Below are 22,515 nucleotides of genomic sequence, written 5' to 3' on the forward strand. Positions count from 1 at the left end.
TGAAATCTACTAAAAATAAATGGCATGCTGAACAAGATATTCAACATGCAAATTAAAAAGTATGCATTAATTAGGTGATTTTTACCTGTCGTTTTTGTTTCTGTAGCAAGCCGAAGAAACAAATATAAAGAAAAATTATCATTTTATCGATCTGGTTCTCATTAAATAATTAACACTTTAATTAGGTAACAGAAATGGAGGCCAAGATTAAAACTATTTTGGTACCAGAAATAATTTATTTCTTCAAATGACATTTTCACTTATTATGAGAAATGAAATTTGCATGGATACTTTCAAGTGTTCAAATAATTCTGTAATTGTCAGTTAATTTTGTCCAAAAAATGAGGCATTGCGCAGACTTTAATTTGAGCCTTATTTCCTCTAAGTATTGCTTAAATTATCAAATAAAAATCTACAACTAACACATTAAATCTAATCAATCAGCTAATATCTAATTAGTTTGTAACATATAATAATCATATTGTTTTTAATCATTAATAATATGGGAAATTAATTATCACACACCTACAAAACAGATTTAAAAAAAAGAAAGAGGCAGAACCCTGAAATATACATATTTTTTCAATCATCATTTAAATTACTGAAATAATGAAATTATATTTTATCTAATCCTATCTGTCAACTATCATCAAAGTATATATATCAAAAACACATCCTAATTACTACAAATATTTATACAATTATTGTCACTAATACCAAATATTAGATATGATATTAGTTTAAAAGTTTAATTTGTATAAGACCAGTGCTTCATCAAGACTATTGTACAAACACACAGCACTTAGGCCTACCAAACTAACAATAACCTACCAAACTATACCATACCTACCAAACTACCTAGATATTTTATCTACCAGGTGTATCACTCCGATAACAACATTGAGCTACATCTTGATGATTAAACATAAATCAATCTTAAGGCAGTGACTTTGTTTGATACAATAGGAATATATTAATTTACCACCTGGCACTGACTATCAACAGACTGAAATATCTTGGAATATTAAAAACAAATTGTGTTATTTTATTATCAATATTGTATTTGTAAACAGGCAGGTTGGTAACTTCATCAAGTAGAGTTATTGAACATCTCCCTCACTGTCCTGAGTGTGTGACTAGTGCAAAAAGTTCATGGTATTTTTGTTCTGATTTCATTAAACGTATCAAACTGTATCTTTGAATACATTCTTTACGTCCTTCATTAAAATTAAACCTTACAATATTCATGAGCAAAAACTGAACCTACATTTCAAAGTATAAGAAGAAAATATTCACTATGTATCATCTTTCATCTTAGAATAATGGAATGATAATTCGCAAGCATTACAAACTACATCCACAGTTCAATTTCAAGAAGCGTAGCTTAACACAAGTCATCATTTACGGAGTCAAACCACAAGGGCACCTAGACCAGTAAACACAAAGTCTTCGTGGTAGACCAAACTGGAGATCAAACGCACTAGACTAGAAGTCAAACTGTTAACATGTGAAAGTTGTGGACATAGAAGAACATGTGAACAGATAATTTGTGTATATATATGTGACATTTCAATGAATATAAATCAATTATGAAAATAAAATGGTGGGTGGGTGGGTTTCCTCGTGTCTACAGGTAAATTACACTAACCAATGTTGTTTAGCAATGAACAATATTTTCAATATAATAAAATTGTATAATTTTGCTTCTTGCTTCAAACCGTCTGAAATGTCTATCATTTAAATTAATTTTATAATTACTCGCAAAATAAACACATATCTCAAAAATTATTTCTTATCAATCTCTACATGACTGCCAATTTTCATGCCTCCCATTACATCAGACTTTACATATTTGTTCACAAATTCTACCCTTGGCGTTTTACACCAATTTTAATCCCTCTTAAACTGAAATGCTGTTCATTTCATCAACAAATGTACTGTAGATGTTCTTATTATTAAAAAAAATACAAAATTTATCTATTTGAAAATTGAAAACAATTAGAACTTTTATTGATAAGTGGTATCATTTTTTCATCTAAATTATCTATTTCCTTGAAACTTATAGTACTGTAAAAAATGAAATATTAGCTAACTACAAACATTCATGGTTTTCATGAATGGTATTAAACCACAGAAATAAAATACCACTAATATGGAAATAAAATTATACCTCTTTAAGTATCTTAACTGAGTATCTATCAAAACTAGAACAATGAAACTTAAAATAGCTTAATACCACCAAAAGAACAGCGACACAAATACAAAACCTTAAACAGTATTACAGGTGGTGAAATTGCTCTTTATAACTGCTGCATATAATAACTGTAGACACGAGTGTTAATACAAGACTAGAACAGTCACATGTTATCAGGAGAATTACCTTTCCTCTCTGGAACAAGAAAATATTTTTTATCATTAAAGTAATATTCACTTCTACTCCTTAGGAAAGTAAATTGAAAATGTCGCAGTTCATTTTTTATACCTATGTTAATCAGCAATTTTAAAGGTGATATTATGTTAATGATATGATGATTGAATTTTATCTTCTAAATTTCTTGTTTCTCTTTAATCTAATTATCTGTACCTAATCAATATGGCATTACAACAATTCAATTGATGAATGTTTTTAAGGACTGTATGATAGATGATAAATATATTTCAAATGCAGTAAAAATACATCTTTTTTATCTTGAGTATAAAAAACCTGAAAAGCACATAAAGGATTTTAGACAATTTCAAATATAAGTAAGAAATCAACTAGAAATGTGATATTATCTTAACACACCAAAGCCAACACTGAATAACGGAACATGGTATGTTGGACACTAAAATTGAAGATAATTTCTGACATTTTAAACTAAAAACTCATGTATCAATAATTTGGAAATTTTTAATGTTATTTCACATTTTTCATTGTTTAAATGATTACCAATTTTTTAATGTGTCCTGAGACATACAAACATTATATTTTTCATGAATTCGGGAAATTCAGAGAAATTATATATCTTCTGAAACTAAGTGCATCTGTTAGATCTATAATAAAATACTATTGTTATAATTATGCCGAATTTTACTTGGATATAAGTCACACCCAACAAATACTGCAAAGTTGACAATATTCGAGAGGGGTTTAATATTTGACATATTCGCCATCATTACGGACAGTGTGAAAATAAATAATCAGAAAGCATTTTACAGTGAATGTCAAACTTTACAAATATATTCTAAAGACATCTAAATGAAACTCAGATCTCATGAAATAACTAACACTGGGACAAACACCAAATGCTCTTTATTCTCTTTATCATAAGAATGATAGTTTCTTTTAAAGATTGGCATTAGAGCCGGGTAGATATAATATATGACGTTAAATGGAAATATAACAAATTTTGTTTTGTAAAAGGATACAACATGCGACTGAATAAAATATAAATCAAAACAAGATTAAACATGACTTACATCTTCCTCGTCGTCCTCGTTCTCAGTTTCAGTGTTATCATCGTAAGACGGCAGTGACGGAAGAGACTGTTGAATGGGTTCAGGTGATGGAGAATCCCGTACAATGTTGAACTCAAAGTCCGACTCCTCTTCGGATTTGTAGGATTCGACTATGGACTCCTAAAGGTCAAAGGTCAAAGAGTAAAAAAATGGACAATGGCAACGAAATATTCAATACCAAAAAAAAGTACACAACTGACAAAACGAAAAATTGCCATCTCATGACAATGATATATTCACTCAGAATATACTCAGAAAATACATAATTGAAAAACATAAAAACTGTCATAAATACATTAGACAACCAATACTTCATACTAAAAGATAAGTCAAAAATCAAATAACTACTTCTTTACCACCACAGGATAATTTTTAAAAAAATAAAAAAAATTGATGAAATAACAATAGAAATCAATAAATTCTAAATAATCAACAATTATTAATTTTCACAAATGTTTTTTTCCTATATCATTTTCCTGATTAAACATTTTCTAGTAAATTCGGACAGATTACACTACTGTGGTAACAACTGTATCATCTGGCGTTCTAAAAATAGAAGTGTTTTCAAATGATGAACTGATATGAAGGTAACCTGATGTATGTAGGTATTGCTGTCAGGTGATAATGAAAAAGGCAAACAAGAGATGATTTGTGATCTTTGAAAACACACACTACACAACAATTAGAAAGAAATCTTATTGTAGCTGGAGTGAAAACCTCACTATTTTGAGAGTGAAAAGATATTATTCTGAAATTATTATTCGAAAGAAAATTAAAACAAAATATGTAGGCATTAAATTATAAAACTATTACAAGTAGAAGACGTTAATCAGATCTATCATCGTAACTGACATTTCTTCATATTTTCAAAAAAATTATAGTCAAGATTATAGTCAAAACTGACCCATTTGTTTTACTTCTTACAATAGTTAACTCAACAAACAGATGCTGACTGTATTGATGACAGAAAAGTGACACACTTTGAGTGATCTGTGTCTGTCTGTGCAATAGACCAACACATGCAAACTTGATTTTTTACATTACATGTGAATGACCTTGAAGTCACCAAACATTTGGTACCTTTGACCTTGCTTTCTTCATCTTCAAATCTACATTTTTTTGAATAGATTTTCTCTGAAATTAAGATACAATATTGTTTTGCATATAATTAATTTGAAACGAATAACAACGATGTATAAAAACAAATTTCCCACGTCGGATAAAATCACGAAAACTCTGAGCTTGAGATGAATGTCGAAACTAACTATAAACAGCTCCTGGTGATCTATCGACGTGGCCTAGCTTTGCCAATTCCACTGTGCAATGAACACTCCTCTTTCCTTCCACAAACTATTTTACCCAAAGCCTCTATATAAATTAATCATCTTTCTTTGGGTGTGTATTTTCAACACTATAAATGCGATAAATTGCTTACTAAGAAATAATCTGATAAATATCCGATTACTAGAAGCGTCCATCATTTTATTGTATAAATATGTATTCTAGTATCACGACAGTATTAGCGTTGGTTTCTAAATTTTACTCAATTACTGTCATCCGACTTCAAAAAAGATATCCGAGTCACAAGAAAAATATTCACTGATACCTGCTATGGTTTTGCAGGAATAAGTATATCATTCTGTAAGTCGTTGTGCTTAGTTAAAATCATATTGTTGATATAACATCCACACTCTCGTATTTGTCCCTAAATCCTTTGTTTAAATCTTACAGATATCCTGCTTAAATTCTGTCACTGTAATCTTAAAAAAGATCTGTGAACCGACTATCTTGTGTACTACACAGCAATGTGTATATGTATATACTGTGCTATAACTTGAATGCTCTGCACAGTTTAAAATAAGAGAAAAAAAAATTGTATGAACTTCAATATTCTCTAGGGACACCTATATTTACAAAGCATGAAAGAAAATTTGAAATCAATATATCTAACAGGTAAATGTAATTGATAAATCAATGTAAAAAAATTTGTAGCTTACCCGCAGGGACTCTGTATCGTCAGGTTTCTCCTCGGGGGCAGGTGGGGGTGGGGTCGGTTCTTTAGGAGGTGGGGGAGTGGGCTCTTTTGGAGGGGGTTCTGCTTCCTTTTCTTCCTCTTTCTTAGCTTTTCCTTTCCCTTTGCCTTTTTTAACTTTTTCTTTTGGTTTCTTCAGAGGTGGGGATGCTTTGGGCTTCTTGTCTTTTGGTTTTCCTGTAGACAATATTTAAGTTTGTATTAATAACACCATACATAGATACAGGAAAATGTAGATAAACGTGCAGATTACCTGTTTTGGAAGTTTAAAAAGAAAGAATAAAAATATTCGAAGTTTTTATGTAATCTTCAAAACATTATTAATTTTATATAGAAATATCTTTAAACATGAACATGAAACTTGTATATTGGATTAAACTATTTAATGAAATTGAATTAATTAGTGACTGATTATAGGTCAATTAGTCCTTAATATAACCATTTTTCACAAATAGATTTCTTCTAAGACATTCAATAATATAAAGTGTATAGCTTTCAATTAGCGACAGAGACAGCGAAGGAAGGTCAAGTTTTATTGAAGTGAATTGTTAAGAAGAAGATATTGATTGTAACCATAAAGAAAAGCAAGCACACATTTCATTTCAGAAAGAGTGATACTAAATAGGTAACTTGAAAAAGGGTTCAAAAAATCAGTGTCTACATGAGGAACTGTCAATATAGATGTATCATATATCGTAGGTTATTTACACACAGTTTAAAATATCCATGGTGATAATTGTTGTCAAAGCAGTATCATTTTGTCATATCTTTTTTGGAGTAAAAAAAATATATAAAAATAAATGAAAATTGTGACTGATGATATACTTTTGTTTACCAAATTTAAGATCATTGACATTTTATTCAAGAACAAAATTAATGAGAAAATGAGTTTAAGATAAAGAAATAAATAGAACAGTGATTTCGAAGTGAAAAGAATAATAAGATTAAACACACTGTAATGTAAGCAAGTTTCTTTTTCAAAATTTACAAGAAATCATACCAATAACTTCGAGTAATTTCAGACAAAAATTTTCATTGTTTTTATCCTCAAATTCCATGTAAATACAATCTGGGAATGTGTTATATAATGAAGTAGGTGGAGAGTAAAGAAACTGAAATATTTTTATCAACATGTTCGATTGACATTTGTCTCCTAAAAAAACAAAACTTTTGATAACTATTGGAAATTAAGGAATCATTTTGGGTAAAAATGCAATTAAATAATATCTACCTGTTTGTCATAGAGTTATTATTCTATCTCAAGGTTAATGATAATAGTCAAATGTTGATTTGAATATTCTTTTTTTTCTTAAACAGGATCTGATTTATTTCAACGGTGAAAAATAAACCTGCTTCACAGTGTTGGTGAACACATAGGATATAACAAAAGTCAGATAGAACGGTGAAAGTTAGTCAGGTGCTCCAGACCATGCCTAAGACTCAGGTAGTGCCAGAGTTATCTCACCCTTGTCTTTATTCGCTGGTAATTTTCCAAAAAGTTTTTCCAACTCTCCTTTGAAATTGGGTTTGCCTAAAATATCAAAATGCTGCACTGCTGAGACTAGGATGTGATTTTTTTTATTCAAACAATTTGTCCATTCAGAAGAGTTATCTTCCCTTTGTTATGACAATCCTGTTATCAAATTGTGAGTTATCTTCCCTTTGTTATGACAATCCTGTTATCAAATTGTTATGTACAATGTTTTATTTCACTTGGTACTTTTTTGTCTTACTATCTAATTATCAAACATAATGTAAAATTCACCTTTATTTGTATAAATATCTAATTTCTATAAAGACCATGTGTGTATGGTAAAACAACTAAATATCTCTGATGTGCATTACTCCCTATTCAGTTTAAGGTTTTCTGGAAAAGACATATAAATTTACAATGAAAATGTAGTATAAGACCCTGAAATATGAATTCAAGCATTAGGATATTAACAGCTGATTAAAACACTGAAATAAGAAAAAAAAACTGTAATAAGTTCAAAAAAGAAAAACATCCATTACTTTGAAATCAAAATAACACTGAAAAAAAATTAAAAAGACCTGCAGTGACATGACAGACATGTGACTGACCAGTGGCCATGCTTGTTTAACGCACAGAAAACAAAATGCAAAAAGAAATTGCTGAAATTGATGACACCATTACAAGAACTTTTTGAATTGTATCAAATAAACACCTGTATCTAAAAAATTAGAAAATCACATTTGTAATGAACTCATTTATATAAGCAGTGTCATCATTTCAGTTTTTATAGATCAAACACAGTTTGTGTAAAAACTTCAGCATTGAAAACATCAACCAATCAGAAATTGTGAAACGCATTCAAGTTTTGCAATCAACAAAACAGAACAAAACGTGAAACATTCCAATCGTTGAAATCCATTAGACAATAGAAAATAGTGTATCATTTTGAAACTTATTAGCAAATAAGAAATAGTGTAACATTCCAGCTTTGTCGTAAGTATTAGTCAATCAGAAACAGTGTTGCAGTTCAGCTTTGCAATTAACAGCCAATCACAATCCAGAGCTTTGAGTGTAAGCTCACCATCCTCTGGAATGGTAGATAACTCTTCTTCTACTTGTGGTGGATTCACCACAATTTTTTTCGGCTCTTCTTTCTTTTTCACCGGTTCTTCTTTCTTTTTCACGGGTTCTGCTGCTTTTTTACGTGGCATTTCCACTTTTTTGGGGGGAGCAACTAAAAGGTTACCACAAATCTTTCTATCATATGTGTAATGTATCATACAACATTTATAATACATCAGGACCCAAATTTAGTAAAATTTTAATCAGCTTCATGAAATTTATAAAAAAAAACTATGTATGTTGTGTAAATCATGACTTAACATCATACTTTGTGTGTTGATTATTGGCCTGTGATCATTTTTAATTCTACTATATTATGTTCCTTACCTAATATCCAACACTAATGCATACAATACTAAATCCCCAACATCAGGCCAAATCTTTTGGAGTTTAAAAACAGCAAAAAAAAATAGTTTCACCTTTTCACCTTTGCAGTACAGTTAAAATATCAGGAGAAACAGATTTTTGAGAAGATTAAGGGAACTTTTTCCATATTTTTGCTGAAAAGTTGAGATTTATATCAGTATTAATTATAATTTTTCCTTATGTGAGGTAAATTAAACCCAAAAATATATTCCATTTGCTCTGTTGTCAGTTCTTCCATAAAGAATTTAATAATTCAGCTCCAGAAGAATTTATGGAAAATGACATTTTTATTTATTCATTTCCTTTTGTCAAAAACATTTTCCTCCTGAACTGGAAAATATGTCAAATCTGGAAACATGAAAAATTAATATGGCATGAAAGACACAAAAAAGAATATCGCCTTTCAATATTGGGAAACAAATTAATTTTAATGAAATTAAAATTTCCATTTTACAATTTTAAACTTACATTAACAGGTGGACAATTTCCTTTGCGATATTAAAGAACTTAAAATCTTATATAGGTAACAACTTTATAGGATAAGGAGTGTTGTGGAGGAATCACTGGGTGCATGTGTATTACAGCAATCCATTCGACAGTGATCTGTGAAATGACGATTTATCCTTCCAGGACACATTACTGATACAAATAAAATTTTTAAACCAACCAAAAATTACATTTTCCAGAAAAATATTCAAACCAGTGAGAAAAAAAATGCAAATTTCTATTTTTTGCCTGATGTGAGTTTGTAGTGGTACATGGAGAATAAAGAAAAATAAGTGTAAAAAGGCTTAAGTTTAAGAAATACATTGGGTTTGAATGAAAGCAAAAATGTCTGAATTTTTATTAAGGCTGTCCATAACATGATCTGTATATGGTCAGTGTCCTATTGTAGAACAATTAAAGTTAACTTTTTGTATGAAAATGTTAAAGGTCAAAAGGTCAAGAACATAACTCGAAGATTTAGAATACAAAATTATAATAAAGAAACAATATTGACATTACGTTGGATATGGCATAAAGTTGAATACACAGGAATAAATAAAATGGTAGCATCAAATCATTCTGGAATTACGATATATAAATAAACTGGACAATGCATGGTGAAGTTCACACATATAAATACACACTGTAATATCTGTCACTTACTCTCGGGTGTGGAATCTTTTTCTTCTGACGTAAAAAATAATAAAGAACAAATGAACTGAATGATTCGTGGATATTGTTCTTGTATGTATGTAACACAGATGTGTTGTGTCTTACTAGGGTCGATGATAATTAAAACTAAATTCACAATAAAAAACTTCCCTCATATAAATATTCATACAAAATATGACATTAACATTCATCAGTTATAAACACTATTTCATGATTAAGTTCTTAATATTCACTCAAAAAATCATTTTTCAGTTAATTTAGAATTCCAAAGCATCATTCATTGTTAATAACATGATGTAAATCACTTATATTTCGTGAATGATTTATTTCGCAAACTTTTTCTTCAGACATATTTATGAATACATGATTTTGTGAATGCTGACCTAGAAATTACTTTGTATTCGCGAATGATGAGCAATTAGTCATGACTCAGATACTGGTAACTAACTAATCACGAATTCCATTCAGAATTATTTCTGTACAAATACTCGCCATAACTTTTAATTTGTGATTGATTCTCCTAGTATATAAACCCGAAAATAAATCCTACACGAAATATAATTGATTTACAGTAACATTAATATACTTGGTGATAAAATATCATTGATGTACAAGAAAGAAGATTACTGTGAAATCTTTCATTTTTGTGGGGAATTTATTTCTGTATATTTCACGGATATTCTCAATCCAGAAATTGATATGTCCACGATCTGCTGAAATCAGTGTACTTTTATTGAGCTGCATTTATTCACTAAATTAAGTGTCCGCAAAAATATGATTGTTTAAAAACTGTTAGAAATTGCTCCCCATACAAATGTATGATTTCACAGCTAATAATGAGATAGATGAAACACACAAACCACAATACAGAGCAGAAAATATATGTTACAGTTTAGAACAGTATCCCTCGAAAATATGTACAATTTAGAGATTTTATCCCAGTCAAATGAACACCATCAGATAAATTCCATTTTGCTCAAATAATTTGGCTGAGATACTTCTTGTTGATAATTTGTTGGAATTTTGATTAAAGAATATTTTTGGATGAATATGTCCATTTACTTACTGGACAATGTTATTGATTAATCTAATGCTTTGAAGCATTGCTATTGTGTCAAAGACTATCATTTTAAAAACTCTTTTGAAACTGTCTATAAACCAAAGTGCCAAAACAAGATGGATAAGGTTTTGTGAATACCAGCCCTAATGTAGATTTTAAGTACCTTTCAATCCAAACAGATTACACAGTTAAGATATATTGAAGTCACAACTTTGTGCTCAAAACTTATCTGGACAGTTATGAACTAAAGAGTAAATATGATTTAGACCTCAGACTATAATTTAACGTTCAATGTGTAATTCTTCTATAAGTTTGAAATCTTTAGGTAAATTTCAAAATTAAACAAAAAAAAAAAAGAACATATTAAAAAAAAGACAATTGCAAGAAAAAAATCCACGAAATGCTTTCAAATGGTCTTCTTAGACATGAAAACAGTCAAATGTTTGAGCACGAAATTTTACACAGTAAACCCAGGAAATAACATTACATAAAATAGGAATACATCAATTGGTTAAATCAAAACATTTAACACTTGTACAAACATATGTAGATTAATAACAAAATGGTTTACAGAGTTAAAATACAACCACACCTTTATACCAAGCAGTTATAACAGGTACAATATACATGTAATTAAACAAAATATGTATTTGTTAACTGATTGTGACATCATCACATAATAATTCCTTTTTGGGTTGTTGCGGAATTTTCAGCATGTTCAAGAAGCTTTTAGTTAAAAAAAATAATTCAAATACAAAAACATTTCTTGCAATGCGAAAATAGATCAGTATTATTGGGAGTTGGGGGACAGCAATTACCCATCCAATATAAAAACAGAATATCAAACTAGTTTCCTTTAATTTTATACCAGAACTAAAATGTAATAATGTCACAGATATGTTCTCACACCAGTTACAATATGATGAGTTCAGTACATTTCACCACAAATAAACATTCTCACAAATCGTGAGAAGGAATCAGATCTCACCAGGTTCTGAGGGCTGAGTTGGCTCTTTAGACGGAGGATCTACAGGGCCGTACAACTGTTCTAACTCATTTGTCTGTTTCACTTTGCCTGATCGAACATCACCATATATATAGGGTTCATGAAAACACATGTTCACCTCATCACCCATCAGTAATTGTATAAAACATCCAACGTTAACAAGTAGATATAACTCTTTAATGTCTGAGAGAGTAACATACTTCTCTGTACTGGTGGTTTACCATTTATTTAAATAGTGTTTCTATTCTCTACATAACTATTCAACATAATAAGCTCAACTGCCAATTATAAGCATGCCCATTTTTTCACTGGGAATAAGTTCACTAATTTAAAGATTTGATTAAAGGCTACCATACTAATCTATCAATATAATATTCCTCAAAATTTTTCCGCAAATATACCCAGCCATTAAATAATATGGCAGAAATGTATGTTTTGGTTTTAAATTCAAGCTGTATTTTCTGCTATCATAATGTCTTCAAATGAGAATCTATGTCTGTGTAAAGTATTATTCAGTGTAATACAGAACAACCCTCTGTTTTTGTAAAAAAAAAAAAAAAAACAAGCATTGCACTTATCAGGTTATTTAGGGAATAATATATCTATTACGATCTGACAGCAGTATATTTCACTTCTAATAGAAATTTAAATGTAAAATCAACACTAGTATGGACTGAAAAAACTAATCAATCAGCACAGACAACAACACACCACCAATTTCTTTATCCAAAATCATGTAATCATACAACTGTATTTACAAGAATTTTGATCTTGGTTTTAGACATCAACTTCTACACAAATTGGTGTTAAGTTTTTGTTTACTAAAACCATTCATTTGAAGTTGATTTTAACGGAAATGTGAATCAATATTCATGTTTTATGACTAAAGTTGCTGTAATTCTTTTCAAATTTTATTTTACTGCTAAATACATCTATGGAAATTTATCAAAAGCAAAGAATAATTCAAATTTCATAGATTATAATCCTACAAAGAGTTAACTTACCGACAACAAACTCATCACGTTTCTCCAGTTCCGACTTCCCTTTCTGTGACGTAGAATCAGACACCTTACTCTTCTTGTCTGATACACGACTCTTGGCACTCTTGGTACTTTTCTCATCAGATTTCTTACTGATGTCGGACTTCTGTTGATTACAAGGAAGATACTCAGATCAGCTCAGATCACAAGTACAAACAAATTCTACATTTCTGTTGTTGTTTACCGTAAATGAACATTTTGTTTAAATACAGCGGAAATGTGCATACAATAAAATTAAGATTAAAACCTGATTTTTTTCCTTCTTTCTTGTAATTTCTTATTACTAGATTTCTATTTCTCCATTAAATTAAACATTACATAATGCTCAAATTATTGTCTCTATAAAACAGAGTAAAAAATTTAAAATATTTCAAATATTTCAATAATACATGACAATGTTACAAATTTTAGCAATATTTGTTAAGTGATATTTAAGGAATGAAGACTTAAAAGTGTTTTTTTTAAATATCCAGATATGTAGCAAAATGCTGACATTAAACCAGGTACAGTAAATGTCACATCATGCCTGAGGTATTATCAAAAAAAAAAAAAAAAGAACTAAAATTTGACAAGCTGAATTTTAAGATGTTACAAATTTGAAAATTTTTTTATGGAATTCTTTAAATATCAATTTAAAATATCCAATTTTTATTAAATAGATTTTGAAAAATCAAGACTTTGGGGTATATTCTAAATAATGCTGAAGATACAATGTGTATGTTACATTATGATGGTAAATGTTTTACACTGAATGCAGTTAATATTCTCAACACAAACATTTTACAACACTGTTAATCAATTTGAAAGTCTGCAATAAAACTAATTTAGAAAATATTACATGAAACAAAATTCTAATCAATGAAAGGCTTACACACAGAATCCAATTTTTCATACAACAGATTAAAAGGGCATGCACAAAAAAATCAAACTGACATCAGGCTGTCATTCATTCAGAATATTCACGTAATTCAGAAGGAATTTTGTTGTAAATGATACAGAATTCTCTAATTCTTGGCTACATATTTAAAAATTTTTTATGTTATTTATTAGAAATATTTTTACACTATTATAGATATTTAGGAATTGTGTTGTAACTAGTTAAAAACTGAATTATCATTAAAACAATTCTGTCAATAAATCTAAATTGTTTAATAATTTCCCCGTCATTGATAAGGAATTCTCATAAGGAATATTTTCTTTGACTGATGATAACTTACACACCCAGAACAAAATAAGGCATAAATATGCTTAAAGTCACTAGAATGAATACGCAAAAGCTGTTCCCAGAGGGATGATCCAATAGATATTATTGTAACAGAGGCGTTTTATTTACTGTATGTAACAACCTGTCTCTTGCTATTTCAGAGTCTGACAAACAAATATTCTACTTTTACACTATCACACAATCATCATGCAATTATCAAACTTCATATCAGATGTAAATATACATTTGGTTTTCAACAGTCATGAGGCTGCCATGCAAAAACCCTTACAAAATGGCTGCATCGACTTCGATGACTTTGAAAACTGTGGTGACTCTGTAGACTTCTGTTGCTTTTTCTACTCCGAGCTCTCTGATTTGTCAACATGCGTCAGATTATTTTAATGAAAATTATACAAATTTGAATATTGTTCATGGTGTTTTCTATGAACATATAATGTTTTCTGTTTTCTAAGAACAAATTGTTGAAAGAGAAACCCTTTGAATTCTAAAGCAAATCAAATGTTTTGGATGTAGAGATTATCCAACCTGATAAATTGTTTTACTTCTCCTATTTACTAGGTCAAGCTTTGCTGAAAAAAACTGTACTACAATTGAACCAGATATCGATAAAGAATTATGTAATTCATTTTCAAAAATAGTTCAAAATTTTAAAAGTATTTAATCAAATTTTTAAAAGTGATTTTAAGGAAACATCACTTTTTGGGAAAATTCTAACAATAAAATCGGAAACATTAGCAGGACATGAAAGTGTTCATTCCTATTGATATAAGTGTGTTTGGAGGTCGGGTATACAATCAATCTAAAATACAAAGAACCTATCTACTACTAACAGCGACCTATTTTACCTGTTCGTCTGGAAGCTTGGGTTCCTCCTGTTGTGGTGGTTCTGGTTCCTTGGTCTGCTGTTCTTCGATTTCCTCAATTGCCTTCTTGAACTCATCCACCTGCGGCTCACCCTCTGATTGAAATGATACTGTAGATTTTTTGTCCGCCTCAACGACCTCCGGAGGCTCCTCAACAATGGACTCTCCCATTCTTGATGGCGGTTGTGACTTACCAATTTTTTCAGAAGGTGCTTTTTCTGAGGGAGCTTTTTCGGAGGGAGCTTTCTCGGAGGGAGCTTTCTCGGACATTGCTTTTTCAGACATTGCTTTCTCAGACGGCGCTTTCTCAGAGCCAGACTGAGATGCAGCAGTGCCATATTTTATAACGTCAAACTCGCCAACATCAACATTTGAGGTGCGGTCAACAGGGATAGACCCAGGTGCCTTCTTTCCGTCTGCAGGAAGGAGGACGAAGGGAAAGAGAGCAGAGTTAAGCCAAGCAACCTACGCCATATACCACACTTACTACAAAAATAGTAAAGATTTGAAAATCTGGGACAAACAACCAAAAAAGTATATAATACTCATTTTCTTTCTTTTCAATGTTCAGATGTGTTTGGATTTTTGCAGTGGTCGATTTTCAATATTAATTTTCGATATGTATATTTTCATAGGTATGGAAAGCATTTTATTTTATTATCTTATCAACATCCCAGTCTGATGTGATGTTCTACTTAAACTGAAATTCTTAAAAAAATTTATTTGATAATGGGAAAAATCAAATAATGTCCAGAACAAGAAATTTTATAAATGGTCATCAACATATTGTTACTTCATCAATCTGCATCCCCATCCTCTTCAGTAACCTATATCTAATTTCAGAAAAGTCCCCCAATAGATTTCACTTCAAAGAATTTCATTGATATTTATATTTTCTGAGAAAAGCCAATAAAAAAAAAAAGCAAAATATCTAAAAGTTGTCAACCTAGCATGAATCCTTACTAAAATTTGTGAAGAATGATATCCTTTATGTATGAGAGACATATATCTCAGAGTACTTTTTCATACTTTTTTGTTATTTCTGTCTGGACTAACAAATCTTTACTGTACATCCCTAAGTGCATGTTTCCCTATCCGGTGACATCTGATACAAATTTAATAAACATGAATAAAAACATGTAAACAAAGAACATTTGAACTTAATGAAGAGCTTACAACTGTAATTTTAATTAAATCTAAAATGGCAATTAAAATGAGGTAGAGAAGAATTTGATGTAAACTGTTGATTTTACAATAACTGTTCTAATTTTTTTTAAATGTTTGGAATTGTGAAACCAATTGACAAAAAAAATATTTTTTGTTACTATATAAGTAATAATCAGAGAAATGTACATAAATTTATTTTTCAATGTGTATCTAGATAAAACAATTCACCCCAAAAAATAAAAAATAACACAGATATAAGATAAAGTAAGATAACAAAATTATCTACAAAATTGTGTGTTCCTATTTTAACAATATGAAACAAACCAAACCAAAACAATAAAAGTATAGAAGTGACATGTAAAAATAGGGCAAACACCAAAAAATATAAAAAGGTGATTTAAACAGAAATGTTACTCAAATATTGATAAAACGATACACAAGAGAAATATTTCATGTATCTGTAATGATCTAGCATAAACACAAACACACTAGCGGGGTATATAGTATGTTTAAAAAACAACACTTGTACTATGTAACTTGTAAAGCAAATTAAGATCCCAGTTACTTATACAAGTGTACCTAATACATTAAAACCCTACAGTGATTTGAAAAGTATACAGTTTGATTGAAATCTGTGTATTTGTAAAGGGACAAAACTCCAGAAAAAAAGTGTAAAAATATGACCCAGATTACCTCAGTATCTACAGCCCCAAATACCCAAATCTCATAAATAGTTTATATTGATATTTATCATCACTTGTTAAATTATTGCAATGCAATGAAAAAAAATATTTTTTTTAGAGATTTCATTAAAGAAAAAGAAAAAATGAAAACAAAAGCAAACATCTAAAAAATAATATTTGAAGAAAATACCACTCCTTTGTCTATGTAGGATTATGTCAGAGGAATCATCTGAAAAGAACACCCTGTTTCCCAAGCTAGCAAGCAGACTTTACCTTCCAATATTTGTTGAGCGAGGGAGTGGGAGAGCGAGGGGAGAGGGAATGTGATATAGGATATCGCCAAATAACAAAATAAATTTGAAATGATAAAACATCAACAAATAACAATACCAATCAAACAATAAAATCAATAAAATTGAATTAAAATCACATCATAATTACATATTTTTCCTAATCTCAAAAATTATTGACAAAGATTCCAATAAGTTCATTCTACAAGGCATACACATACCTCCAAAGTTATATATATGTATTTTTGATGGATATTTTTACATTCTCTTAGATGTAGAATTAAATGTAACACCCGACAAATTTACCAATAGAAAATATAAAAATAGACAAAGTTGACCTACTTTTAGCCCCAGAGACGTATATATGACCTTCCTTGACCCCTCCCATTGCGCTTGCCATCTGACTGCGCGATCTGATGATACTCTTGCCACTGTCACTGTCATGAACAAGTTCCAGATCCTCAGGAGTGAGCGAACCGTTTGTAAGGGCCTCGATGACTTCCTGTGTGATTTCTGTGTCATCTGGTATGTTCTCGTTCAGTCCTTGGGCTTTCACTGTAAATGTTTCATACAATAAGTTTTTGTTTCAAAGTTTTTAAAATCTGTTTGAATATTTAAAAAATCCATAACAATTGACAATTTTAGATATTAAAAATATTCATTAAAAAATAGAGATATCAAATATTTGAAAAGTTCTGAATTTTTTTCATCAATATTTTTTTCAGACAGTTTTTACACTTTTGTTAATGTTGTTTTGAGATTTTAGAACTGGATTTCTAACAAAAAATTTTAAATGAAAAGCTAATTATCATAACTTTGCAAAATGAAAAAAATTTCAAAAATTCATTGACAAAATAACAATATCTGATATTTAATAGTTCAAAGTTTTCGCTGAATATTTGATATTTTTCATTTTTTTATCAATAATCTCAAAATATACATAAAAAAATCCAAATGGCAACAGATAGAGTGATAGATTTTGAGATTATAAGTAGTTTAGAAATGAGAGGGAGACAATTCTATATAAGTCATAAATTTGATATACTTGGGATAGTGTTACATGTAATCATCAGAAAAACAAGGCAGTCAAAAAAGTTTACTGGCTAAACATACAGGGATAGCTTCAAAACTTACTGGCAGTAGTTAGAGAATCCTTTATCAAATCTCGGTACTCTCCAGCAGTTGGACCAGCACTCTTCCTCTTATGTTTCTGCATCTCTATAATCTCATCTATAACAGTCTGAAAAGGGAGATAAATCTTGTCAATAAAGGGAGATAATTATTTAATATTTTATTTCCATTATGTTTATGAAATAATGATGAGTTTTCAATGTAAAAACCACAGTCTTTACCATTTTATTTCATCTGAAAAAGTGAAATATATTACTTAGATAAAGAATTAATAAAAAAACAAAAAACAATTCATATTCTTTAAAAGAACGTTTGAGAAAAACAACAGGAGAGAAAGAGAGATACTAACAGATCATCAAATAAAACTAAGTTGCTTTGAAAAAATACCAGCTAACTTTCTATCCTCCGTGAAGAAAGTTAAAAAATTAGAAATTATATTATCTCTAATCAACATTATTTTTGTTATATTTTATTTTTGATTTGAGAAAATTACTGAAAAAGAAAAAACAAAGATCTGCAGAGAAACTTTTTTTCAGTTAAAAAAAAAAAAAAACAAGCTTTGTAAGACATGAACAATATTCAAACTTTTGCGTGTAGCAATATCATTACATATAAATTCAATGTAACATAACAGCATTAATTGCTGTAACTTTGCTTCATATTTCATAACTTCAACAAACTATAAATTGAAAATCATCAGTTTAACTTTCCTCTTTGTAGATTTGGAAATAGATAGAATTAATAAGCTAGTTAACAATTATCACCACACAACACACGTAAATAACTAGAAAACAATTACAATCTAAAATTATCTAGCAAATCTTTTGCTCTCATACTAAAATAGTCTACAGCGCAAACACTGCTGACCTTAAGTCTAACAGTAGGTCTCTATATTGTAAACTGTTGTGCAATCATTGTCTCAATATTTGGATGAGGACTCCACTAACCTGAGACACAAAGCAATTATTTCCAGGCACTGTTAAAAATCTAAGACAAGCAAATTTCATTTTAAACTGTGTATGGTTGATAACTTTTTAATTATTGCCAACGATTCATAAACAGGAGTTTGTTACACTAGGAATTTAACAGCAATGCGACGTAAGGACAAATTTCCAGTTTTACCAGTGAATGATTTGAGCTTCGTTTTAACTATCAGGTAGATATGGATGGATTTCACAAAAAAATATCATAGGGAAGAACTGATGACCACATGGAAAAAGCTTATACAGCAAAAAATAGCCTGTCCATTGTGTCACAAAGACATAATGTATCTGCATTTATTTGCCCTAAGAATACTTTTCAGGAATATTAGAATGTTAATGTATGCATAACATTGTTCTTCATGTCAACTTGACAAGCAATCCTTTTTCGGTGATCAAATTTGATTAAATATAAGGCTTCAGTTTAATTCTATTGTTCATTTGTTTCTCTCACATGTAAAATCCAAGTGTTTTTAACACAGATGTGATATCAAATTTGACAAAGAGTCATAATTTAGGATTTGTATACACATGTAGTTAGACGGTACACCCTATTTAGTATCAACAGTTAACTTTTCCAATACGTATACCCACATGCAATGATAACTGTAATCAACATCCTCTGGTTAACGTTTGTTGAAATTAAATTCAAAAACATAATCATTTAATTATGAATATTTTTAGTTTGCACAAACATGCATTTATCACAAAACAATTAAAAATCAATGCTATTAAACTCTTAACAATTGAATTTTTTGGGTAATTTTGATCATATCCATACAAAGCATGCAGTTCATTCTAAATTCTAGCAAATTGAATTCTCTATCTTATTAGCATTAGATTTTTATACCAGAAATTCAAGTTTGCACCAGATAAGCCATGGAAACTACAACAAAACAATATATTTCTGTCAATTCTACAGACACTTTATGGAGTAAGAAAACACACATATATCACATGTTGTCTTATCTGTTTTTGTAACAGTGAAAATTTTGGGTTGTATTAATCGTACTGATATGTCTTGTGAGTTTACTTCTAAGCAAGTACATATAAATACATAACAGTCCAGAGCCTTCATACTCTTCACACCAGTATATAAACTGCATGCCCAACCCCAAAGGAAAAAAGCCTTATAAGGCTTATAATCCAGAAAATATGGAATGCATTATTGTCCTTTTATTGTATTCTTTTCAATATTATTATCCAGGCCCTTAATCAGCTGCTATTATATTAAAATGTTAACATCCACATATCACTGTAAATTCAAGTTTAAGGGGTACTTTTATATAAATGTGTTGAAATTATGTTTAAAAACTATATCAGTTGTCACAGTATCTGATTACTTTCTTTGAAATTTTGTAAAAACAAACACTGAAAGAAATGTATGGTAAGAACTTTCAGAGTACCAGGTACGACAAAAAATGTTCAAAGACTTAATCTGACACTCAAATTGTTTAAAAACTTCTAACTGTTTTCACTCATTTTATACCACAAACTCCCAAAATACACTCCAATCTGTTATAATAAAAACAAAGTTTATATTCTACTATCTGTGATTCTTGTACAAAAAATCTACATTATTCCTAACTATATTTAAATGCTAATTAAGAACACACACTTCATTCATCCACTTCTTGAATGAAATATATCTTCTATCAAAGGAATCATGAAGGGAAATGGACAATAAAAAGAGAAAATTGGAAAATCACAGAAGTGCCAAAATTATGGAAAATACGAAAAGAGAGAAAATCTGATCTCACAGAAAATAACAAAAGTGTATACATGGAGGAAATGGTTTAAGGTCAGAAATATTTTTACAAAATGTGATTTCAGCATTTGAAACAGCTTATTAAAGTTATCAATAAATATGTAAAGGGGAGATAATTATTAAAGTTATCAATAAATATGTAAAGGGGAGATAATTCTTAAAGTTATCAAAATACATGAAAAGGGGAGATAATTCTTAGAGTTATCAAAAAATAAGTAAAGGGGAGATAATTATCAAAGTTATCAATAAATATGTAAAGGGGAGATAATTATCAAAGTTATCAATAAACATGTAAAGGGGAGATAATTTGCTTACATCTCCTTTATCAAGAAGTAAAGAATAGTTTAGGACTGTTAAAGAAATCAAATACAGAGATTAAATAATTTAGGAAGAATTAAAATACATCTTGTTGAAGAGAATGAAATAATTTACATAGAGAAGCAGCTGAACAAGGAAAGGTTTCACGCGAGAAGAACACAAGGGAAAAATAATAGTTTAGATCTTTACAAAGTGGAGGCAGAAATGTTTTCTAGACACTTAAATTGTTTACAGAAACTGCAAAAATGAAAATATGAGGAAAAAGATTAAAGATTAAGAAAAGTTACATTTGTTTTAATACAGAAATAGCACACTGTGAAGTGGGGCCAGAAAGGAGATGTATTTGGTACAAATGAGGGCCATGACTGTGAATTTCTGTGTAGTAATATCATTAAAAATATGTGAAGTGGTGGTTTCAGTTCTGAAAATGAAGTTAGAGATGTATAAACCCTGTGGAAAATACAAGTTAAGAACAGATATAAATATATATACAAATTCTTACAGTGTCGCCGTGTTCCTGTACTGACTCACTGCGAGAGATTTGACGCGGTGGGTGACGCTCCATCCACATCTCCGCAGCTTGCTGTAAGTGGGTTAGATACAAACGTATATATATAGATCACATAATACAATTTACACTGGGTTAATAGAGTAGTAAAAAAACCATGCGAGATGTATACAGAAAGGCCAAAATCAATAAAGTCAAGCTTTTACTTTTAAAAATGGCTCAAAACAAAAATATATCATATAATTAGTACGACAAAAAATTTTCCATGTTTTATAGCGAAGTACAAGCAGATGTATAAATCAAACTTGAATTCCTGCCAAATTGCTCCGCTTTTGACCCTTGACCTACCCTGACATCGGCCTCAAGGTCTTTGCCTGTGTCAGGCTTGGAACTAAGAATACTTGAAGCGACCTGCTGGGCGTGCTCAGTGAGAGCATTTACAATATCCTCTTCTGATATCTGGGATTTCACAGAACCTTCTGAAAATTGAAAATAGAAAATTTGCAAGAAAAGTCATAAAAATAATATGTAGAAAATGATGAAAACTTAAAAATCTGTAAACAGGAGAAAAAAAGTAAGTAAAAAGAAAAGACATACAAATGTATTTTACTTTTTTCATCTGGAATTCATGGCAAAATAATAAACGCAATATACAAAAAAAAAATTATATTCAAACATTCACAATCAAGGCATTGTTTATTTCATTTTTCATTACTTATTTTTCTTAATACAAAACAAATTCAATGAAACAACAAATTATTTCTCAGTCAATAGACTATTCTGTTACCTGAAAACAAAAGAATGTTTAGCAGAATTGCATGGACAA

At 29.8% G+C, this 22,515-nt stretch overlaps 1 protein-coding gene across 1 annotated transcript in view; it reads right to left on the reverse strand.

The window, feature by feature from the left end:
• Positions 1-22,515, reverse strand: part of LOC132549909 (titin homolog) — a 56,991-nt gene that overhangs the window by 5,342 nt on the left and 29,134 nt on the right. Inside the window, exons 13-27 of the mRNA XM_060213884.1 lie at positions 22,038-22,168; positions 21,684-21,764; positions 18,119-18,224; positions 17,327-17,539; positions 14,827-15,260; positions 14,250-14,330; positions 12,721-12,862; positions 11,699-11,785; positions 9,642-9,665; positions 8,086-8,238; positions 6,996-7,061; positions 5,496-5,707; positions 3,460-3,618; positions 2,381-2,389; positions 86-100 (exon numbers count right to left, since the gene is read on the reverse strand). Coding sequence (XP_060069867.1) covers positions 86-100; positions 2,381-2,389; positions 3,460-3,618; positions 5,496-5,707; positions 6,996-7,061; positions 8,086-8,238; positions 9,642-9,665; positions 11,699-11,785; positions 12,721-12,862; positions 14,250-14,330; positions 14,827-15,260; positions 17,327-17,539; positions 18,119-18,224; positions 21,684-21,764; positions 22,038-22,168 — 1,913 coding nt within the window. The remainder of the gene's footprint in view (positions 1-85; positions 101-2,380; positions 2,390-3,459; positions 3,619-5,495; positions 5,708-6,995; positions 7,062-8,085; positions 8,239-9,641; positions 9,666-11,698; positions 11,786-12,720; positions 12,863-14,249; positions 14,331-14,826; positions 15,261-17,326; positions 17,540-18,118; positions 18,225-21,683; positions 21,765-22,037; positions 22,169-22,515) is intronic.

This window comes from Ylistrum balloti, unplaced genomic scaffold (assembly GCF_031769215.1).
Source record: "Ylistrum balloti isolate Yb309-2 unplaced genomic scaffold, AGI_CSIRO_Ybal_v1 Utg370090, whole genome shotgun sequence".
NCBI lineage: Eukaryota > Metazoa > Mollusca > Bivalvia > Pectinida > Pectinidae > Ylistrum > Ylistrum balloti.